This window comes from Scomber scombrus, chromosome 22 (genome assembly GCF_963691925.1).
Source record: "Scomber scombrus chromosome 22, fScoSco1.1, whole genome shotgun sequence".
Lineage (NCBI taxonomy): Eukaryota > Metazoa > Chordata > Actinopteri > Scombriformes > Scombridae > Scomber > Scomber scombrus.
This window is the reverse complement of record NC_084991.1, coordinates 165832-175000: the sequence shown is the minus strand read 5'-3', so window position 1 is coordinate 175000 and position 9169 is coordinate 165832. Positions and strand designations below refer to the sequence as shown.

At 40.3% G+C, this 9169-nt stretch overlaps 1 protein-coding gene across 1 annotated transcript in view; it reads left to right on the top strand.

Annotated features, from left to right (window-relative positions):
* Window positions 1–9169, top strand: part of rint1 (RAD50 interactor 1) — a 65149-nt gene that overhangs the window by 4644 nt on the left and 51336 nt on the right. Inside the window, exons 2-5 of the mRNA XM_062443373.1 lie at window positions 4457–4582; window positions 7138–7253; window positions 7966–8139; window positions 8267–8407. Of these exons, the coding sequence (XP_062299357.1) occupies window positions 4457–4582; window positions 7138–7253; window positions 7966–8139; window positions 8267–8407 (557 nt within the window). The remainder of the gene's footprint in view (window positions 1–4456; window positions 4583–7137; window positions 7254–7965; window positions 8140–8266; window positions 8408–9169) is intronic.

The window sequence follows — 9169 nt, the reverse complement described above, 5'->3', positions numbered from 1 at the left end:
GGGTGATTAATCTTTCATTAATGTTTCAGAACAAGGAGAGTTTCTATTGATTTGACACCAATAGTTTAGAGAAAACATTCACAATGAGATTATATTATAATATCATGTTATCTAAAACAAGAGAATAAAATCACCATAATTATAAGGATTTTGTTGTTGAGTGAAGGATGAAACCTTTTTGTGTGGTAGGTTTCATTATAAACATTAAAACCATCAATCAACACCCATGCAAACCAAAGTGTATTAGTCATGAAACAAAACAACAAACTGGTTTGCAAATGTCAAGAACAAAAAACTGCAGATTGATCAGGGTTAGATTGGGACTACTGTGCTGCTGTGGCCGGCTTGTTGGAAAGTGGTGCCGCCTTTGCATGAGAGAAGTCACAGGGACCTTTCCTCTATTATCGTTAAGCTGCTTTCCACTATAGGACGACTCTTTTGGACAACCAGTATGTGAAGGTCCCCACTGAGCTCTGTCCCCACTGTCCCAATGACAAATGCACAGACATAGCAATCTATAGTTTTTTTTTTTTTTAACTTTAATTTTTATTTGGATTTTTCCATTTACATACAATAATACACACTGTTTAAAAAAACAAAAGACAAAAGACAAATACAAAAAAAACCCCACATTAACAGCTTATAGGTCCTACCATTCAGTCATAATGCATCAATTTGTCTCTCTGTTCAGTTTTCATTACTTGTGGTATCTTCTTCTCCCCTTAACAGCCTGTAATAGCTCCACTTCTCCCATTTCCCATGAAACTGTTCCTCCCTCATTCTCAAAATATGTGTGAACCTCTCCATATCATACATTTCGTCCACTATACTCAGCCACTGTTCTCTCGTCGGGGGGTCTGTCTTATACCAGGCCCTTGTAATTGCCTTCCTACTAGTCACTAACAATACTTTCACCAGGTATTCATCTCTTCCTTGTACCTCCTCTTGTGGAATGTTCCCTAGATACAATACCAAACAAGTCTTTGGTATCTCATATCCCAGTATTTCCTTTAGCACACACCACACTCCCTCCCAATATCCCTCCATTTTTTGGCATTTCCAAAACACATGTGTATGGTCTGCCTCTTCTTGACCACACAACCTCCAACATGATTTCTGATCTGGTGTGTATCTCCCCTTAATCTTTGGTGTTATGAAAAACCTTATAATGTTCTTCCACCCAAATTCTCGCCATACCCTAGAACCAGTGGCTGAGTGTTGAACCTTGGACACATTGTACCAGTCATCTTCTGTTATTTCTACTCCAAGCTCTTTTTCCCATTTTTCTTTAATATAGACAGTTGAATTACTCCCACTGGCACCAAGAGCCTGGTACAGAGCCGAGATTACTCTACATTTTCTTCCTTCATATGCATTTATCATTATTTTAATAATCATATTCTGTTCTTTGGGTTCTTCTAACTTTATTTCTTTCAAATAATAATCCCTCACCTGAAAATATCTAAAAAGTTTGTTTGCCTCCAAATCAAATTTGTTCCTTAAAGCCTGAAAACTCTGCATTTCACCCCTCTCAACTAGTGTACATATTGCTGTAATACCCCTATGTGCCCATCTCTCAAAGCCCCAATCTCTAATTCCTGGTTTGAATCTTGTGTCATGGGTTAACCACCTCAGAATCTTTACTTCGGTCTGTAGCCCATACTTTCTCACTACCAAGTGCCAAATCCACAATGTGAATTTAACTATTGGGTCTAACAATCCCTCCTCCCTCTTAAACAATTCCCTATCGGTTATTAATATTTGTACTGGGCTAGACTGTACCTTCATTTTTATATCCTTCCATCTAGCTATATATCCTCTATTACACCAGCAAGTTACGGCCCTGAGCTGTGCAGCATAGAAGTAGTCTTGCAGTTTCGGTACTGCCATGCCCCCTTTGTCTTTGGGGAGCTGCATGGTGCTAAATCGAATCCTTGGCCTCCTACCTCCACAAATGAACCTGGATATCCATCTATCCCACTCCATGAACTGTTTCTGTGGTATCATTACTGGCAGAGTTTGGAACAGGTACAGTAGCCTCGGTAATACATTCATCTTAATTATTTCTATCCTTGAACTAAGATCTAATTGTAGTATTGACCATCTTCCTATATCCCGTCTAAGTTCCTGATTAATCTGAATGTAATTTGCAGTATATAACTTCCCCACTCCCCGTGTGATGTTCACTCCCAAATATCTAATTGTTTCTGAATTCCACTTAATTTTGTATTTCTCTTTTAACTCTGGTGTAGGGGCATAGTTTATGGCCAAGATCTGTGTTTTGGCGACATTAAGATCGTAATCATTAAGATTATGATCGCTCTGGGGTTCTTGTCTGGGGCCGGTCTCTGTGCCAACGCTCTATGGGCGCGTTGTATTTGTAGACTAGCACCTTCATCGAGTTTAAGCTCCTCGCGGATCAGACGTTCTATAAACTCCGGTGTAGAATCCTTCTCTGTGCCCTCTGGTACTCCCCAAACTCGAATATTGTTCCTTCTCGATCTCCCTTCTAAGTCGGTTACCTTCTCCTGTAGCCTCCTTTGCTGCTTGAGGGAAGAGGCGAGAATTTCCTTCAAATCTGCATTCCACTCCTCGGTCTCCACCACACGCTCTTGAATGTCCACAATATCTCTGCCCTGGGCTTCCATTCTCCTGTCGATGGCCTCGAACCTGTTGCCCATCTCCTCATTAAAAGTGGCTAGTTCTTGTCTCAAAATACTTCCCAGATTTTGAATACTCTCTCTAATGTCTTTCATTTCTTTTCGGTTTTCCTCGCTATTAGTCACAATCTGCTTAGACACGTTGTCAAAGCCAGCCTTCATGCTAGCTAGCATGTCGTCGTTAGCTGCACCTGACCTGTCGTCTCCTTTTCTATCTCCCATTTTTTTCTCTTTCTCTTTGTTTCTTCTCCGTTTCTTTTTTGGTCTGTTCCCTTTTACTACTCATCCCCTCTCAAGTTGCGCGTTTGAATTTGGGCTTTTTGATGTTTTATCGCTTCATACACCGGGAGCTCCTGATTTAACGTCTATCCAATCATTTGCTAAACCGGAAAAACCAGCAATCTATAGTTTTACTGTTTCAAGATTCCACATAACCAGTCTTTACCTTTGACCCCCTCTAGTGACTTTAAAATCCCTTTGAATAAATGCAGGTCGCGTTTGACCTAGAACATCCTCAATATACAAATATTTATACCAGCTGCACAAAAATAAATAATTTAGAAATATTTCCAGGGGCCAAGGGGCCTGAAAGATGGAGAAACACAGTGATAGTATCAAACAAATTGGCTAAAAAGTAGGCCAAGTTAACCGACAACTGAGTAACAATAACATTACATTACACCTCCACTGAGCTCTGTGTGTTTGTTGAGGGGCAGAGGAGAGAAGCAAAACTGATCACAATCATAAATGACAACAAAACGCAGAAGAGAGACTCACACCGAGCTGAAATGAAAGTGCTCATAAGTTATGTAAATAACATAAATAATCATAGTGTCTACTGCTTTTGCTTTAAACTTTTTTGAGAACCATTAGCCCCCGAAAATGTGATTCATGACGAAGAAGAAGAATTCCTTCAGATACAAAAGGGTCTTCACACTACTCGATACTCAGGCCCTGGTAAACAATTATAACTGCACGGAGTGATGATTAACTACTCGCACCTTTGTGCATGTTGGGGTGTGCTGCAGTCAAAATGCTGTTATCACAGAGCATCTGGATTCAGCAATATATTTAACAGAGGGAACAATTTTCCTCAATATTGGACATGTATGCAATAACTATCACCTCCTGTGTCCAATATGCTGGCTCTGGCACTTTTGTTTTAAATATGAAATAATGTTATTTTTAATTGCTTGGTTTAAATGTGGCCTATAGTTTCCCAGACAGATTTGCCCAGAATCTGTCTGGCTAACTACAGCCCACTTCAATCAACTAATTAATTCATGTTTAATTTAAGTAATAGATGTTTACGTGATACCAGATTTGTTGTATTATTTGTGCTAAACAAACCTTGACATTGTCAGACAGAGTCAGAATTATCAAGAAATGGTCAATGTCAAATTATTTTAGTGCAAAATGTGGACTTCAGTTTTGCATCTTAGACATTTAGGAAAGGTGGGAGGTTGCAAAGATGAAGTGGTGAGTTGATGGATATGCATTGATGCATCAATACAAGCAGGAATCTTGAAGAGCTAGTTACAACCAGGTGCAGAGACCGATCATTTAAGATTAACCTTCCAGGAAGGATAAGATAATTGGATTTACCACCTTTTGCAGGTTTTGTATGGTCTGGTACAAGGAAAGCCTAGAATATATACTACTCTAGCTACCAACGGACCACAAGACATGTGGTCCGTTGGTAGCTAGAGTAGTATATATTCTAGGCTTTCCTTGTACCTCCTTTTCTCATGACTGTGTTAAATATAAACAGTAATTCTATTATTTGTGTCATTCAGGTTCTGACTGAATCCAGTTCTGTGCCTCCTAAAGTTTCTGCAGCTCTGTCTGCTGCTGAAGACGCTAGATGTTCTTTGGAGGACCTGCTGCAGAGAGAGCAACATATCTCCAACATGCTGCATCAGGTAGAGACACCAGCCGAACAGCAGAATAGATATTTTTTTGAATGAACAAAGAAGACAGCACTGTGTGGTTACTCACTTTGGTTTTTTTATGTTTTTGATAATAATAATAATAATAATAATAATAATAATAATAATAATAATATTAATAATAATACATTTTATTTGTATTGCACTTTACATTTCAGCAATCTCAAAGTGCCACAGAGCAGAAATATATATATATATTTTTTAAAATGGCTAAAAGGAGATACCTATAAAAGACACTTTGCAAAATGCTTTTGTAAAAAGATATGTTTTTAGGTCTCTTTTAAAAACATCTGCAGTCTGTGGGGCCCTCAGGTGGTCTGGGAGGGTGTTCCACAACCCCGGGGCTGCAGAGGAAAAGGCCTGATCACCCATGGTGTGGAGTTTGGTTCTGGGGGCTTGGAGGGTGTTTGTGTTTATGTTTTCAGAACGGAGGGTGCGTGAGGAGGTCTGGGGGGTGAAGAGTTCCTTGAGGTATGGGTGGCATGTCCGTGAATGCACTGGTGGGTGAGGAGGGAGACCTTGTACTCAATTCTGAGTGGGACAGGGAGACAGTGAAGAGATTTCAGGATGGGAGTGATGTGATATTAGCGCACCCCCATCAGGATCCTGGCAGTGCTGTTCTGGATGTACTGCAGTCTCTGTATGCTCTTGCCAGAGATCCCGATTAGGAGTGCATTACAGTAGTCCAGTCTGGAGGAGACAAAGGCGTGGACAAGCTTCTCTGCATCTGCCAGGGTCAGTGTTGGACAGAGTTTGGCGATGTTTCTGAGGTGGTAGAAAGATGTTTTACAGAGGTGTTTGATGTGGGTGTCAAAGCTGAGTTGAGGGTCCATTTTAACACCCAGGTTGGTGACAGATATGGAAAGGGGGATGTTTTGGCCAGAGAAGGTGATACTGGTGATGGTGGAAGAGCGGAGCTGATGTGGTGTGCCAACTAGGATGGCTTCCGTTTTGGACCTGTTTAGCTGCAGAAATTTGAGCTCCATCCATGCCTCTATCTCCTCCAGACAGGTTGTCAGTGTGGATGTTGGCAGGGGAGCAGAAGAAGTGGGGGTTGTCCTTATGTGGAGCTGTGTGTCATCGGCATAACTATGGTAGGATATACCATGCCTGCTAATGACATTGCCCAGGGGGAGAAGGTAGAGGGTGAAGAGGGTGGAGCCCAGCACCGAGCCCTGAGGTACACCGCAGGTGACGTTGTGGGTGCGTGACTTTGTTTTACCCAGGGCGACGTGCTCGGTCCTGTCGGTCAGATATGAAGTGAACCAAGTCACTCACTTCTCTCACACAGACCCCCACTCTATCTCTTCTTTTTTGTCCTCTGTTGCGTTAAGTGAAGCCTATTTTGCACAGACAGCCGTTTATATGACTGCTGTACACAGAATGTATATGTTTTGAAGATAACATCTGTATTGATGGATCAAGGTTACCAGTCTGCCTTGTGGCCTTGCAGGGATGGAAAGGGACAGATGGGAATCGAGAACCGGCTCCAGTTTAGAACCAGTTCCAAATTGTCCGAACTGTCAGAATTGTATGCCTCTGAGCTTACCAATTCCTCTTATTGATGCCCAGGTGTGTGGGGTCTGAGGGAATGGAAAAAGCCAAACTAATTTGTAAAGGCAGTGTGTGCAGCCTCCAAACTGAAGTTATCTTCAGATATCTTGTAGTTCATCTTCAAAAACAGCAGCGGTTGCAAGCATTTTTTAATTTAATGAGTAAATAATTACTTTGTGAGACAAACATGAAATTTATTGTGAACTTTCCACACCATCACTAAACATGGTGCAGCGAACTCCAGCAGCAACAAACGAGAGCAGGTGACCAACACATACTGCTGCATTAACTTAAACTAACTCTGAGATGCAGGAAATAACTGTGCTCATTCTCACCTCAACAACCCTGCAGCTGCTCAACTTGGACATCGATGTCTTACCCAGAACTTCCGGTGCAGTAGGAGGCTGTTCACCACTGCTGGAGATTTAACGTTAATGTTATTAACGTTTTTCATTGAAATTGATATTTTTAAGTGTTTTTCTCCGCAAAAGAAAAGAAAACAATCACATTATCGCTGAGCAGTTTCCATATATGTTTTTTGTGCTGCACATAAAACAATTTGAAATCAAGTTGTCATTTAATTCCTGTGTTTGCTAACATGCATTCTGCCATTTGCAATTATTGAAGTTCATGTGAAAATGTATTGGCGTCTGTGTAAGCCTCCATCCACTGGCGTCTATTGTCAATAAAGCCACATTCTACTGCAAAATTAGTTTTAAAATTCACCATTATGATGTATTGTACATAACTCTGTTCCCCAGTACTGTTGCCACTGTCACTAAAACAAGCCTTTAGAGCTCCTTCTGACAAGTTGTAAACATTAAAACTCCATAACAATTTAACAAAAGTCACAACAGAAGTAATATTACAGGTTTCATGTCGAACAGAGGCAGCCCCCTGACTTATGCCATTGTAGGACATGTGAGTAATTATTTGTCTTTAATTATTTTGTCTTTAATTATTTTGTCTTCTAGCACCTACAGGGGGCCCAGGCTTGGATGGATAATCTTGGCCAGACACTTAACCAAGTCAACACTATAGAGAAACATATGAAATACCTGCAGTGCCTTCAACATATAGAGGAACTCAGGTAGTGTAAACAAAATTAAGAATGGATGAAGTCGCTGATTAGTAATTAAAGACAAATGAGAAGGACATTATAGAAAAGTGTGACCAGACAAAGAGGAAACAGATGTAAACAGAAGTAGAAGCACAAGCTGAATTATGATTGATGCTGTACATTAACTGTTGCAATGGTAATATCATGGGTTGCAGATTTGGCTGCGCTGAGGTAGTCCAATCTACAATTACAATAAATGTTGAAATCATATTACACTAGACATGCTGACTGTGTGCTGATATAGACATTTGACATGAGGCAAATAATGGTTTTAAAAAACATATTAGGTGGCTCTTGAGAAAATGTGAATCTGCATTATGCACTCCATGTGTACAGCACTACAGCAATCAAAAATAATTGATGATACACACTGACTTGCTTTCTAGTGGGCTTTTTCTTGGAGCAGTGCCAAGTTAGTTCTTGAAGTTGATCTACAATAACAAACTTGTTTATTGATTAAAAATGGGCTTAGTAAAACATTAGGAATACATGTACCCTTGCTCACAACAAAGTTAAGTATCTAAACAATGGAGATTCATTATTTCTTTCAACATTCTTGTTATCATTTTCCTACATGTGAAAAAATGTTCTCACCCCCAATATATAAATGGATATGCTGAGATTTAACATGACAAAGCAGTAATCTATATATAGTATTGAAGTGTGTGTTGTGTGCTTTCAGCGCTGCAGTCCAGCAGTGTCTAATGACCAGCAGTGTCTGGGAGGCCATACGGGCAGTAGACAGCATGGCTATGCTGGACACTGGACTAAACCAGTCTGGATGTTCTCACCTCCAGGACTTCCTCCAAGAAACCCTTCATTTCTGGCACAAGATCATCAAAGACAGACTGGCCAGGTATACTTCCACCTGTACACAATGTTTGTTTATGCTCAGCAATGCAAAGATACTTTACACACACTATTACTGTGTCATTTATCTATATTCACCGGTATGTGCTTAATACTTTTCAATTCTTTCATAGTGAATTTGAGAAACTGTTGACTCAACTGCATTGGCCGATCATCTCCCCTCCTACCCAGTCACTGACACCCACTGTCAATTCTCATGAGATCACCAGCCAGCTGGAACTGCTAGTCATACAGCTGCTGGCCCTGCAGTCCTCGTATCCTTCGGTTTTGGTTTATTCCCATCTGTGTTCTGTGTACATCAGTCGTTTGTTTCATAATGACTTTCATTATCTCCAAACAGGGTATAAAATTAACTTTTTGAAGGTGTGAAATTTTACAATATCACAACACAAGGTCATTAAAACAGTATAACAATAATTGTTAATGGCCCATTGATTGTTTTTTATAGTAGGGAGCTATATTGATGAAAGTTTCAGATGCTGTTAAAAGAATCCTAACTTTTATTTTAAAAGGTTAACTGATATGTCATACATACATCAGCATTCATTCATATACATTCTCTGATGGCTTAAAGAAATCATCTTATCTCAGACACACACACACACACACACACACAGAGTCTCACGCGCACATGCAGTTACACAGTCGGGTCGTTCGTAGCAGTGAGTCCTTGTATAGTTGGTGTCGAAGTTATTGATCACGCTGCTGCTGCTGTGGAAATCGTGTCGCGTGCATTTGATTGATTTTTCGTGGTCTTTAATAGAATACATTCATAATACTTGTTCCGACAACAAATCAACATGTTAGATTTGTCCTACCTATGACAGGTGCTGCAGCTCATGGTGTTAGCACTGCTGTTGTATAAAAGCCAATCTCTCCTCACCTCCGTGTCAGTGAAACACCACTTCTCATTAAATATCCTCTTTGGTGTAGCGGTACTTCCACATCTTTCCTCATTTCGTTATTGCAGATAACTTGATACATTTTCAAATGTTAAATAACGGTGGACAGCTAGG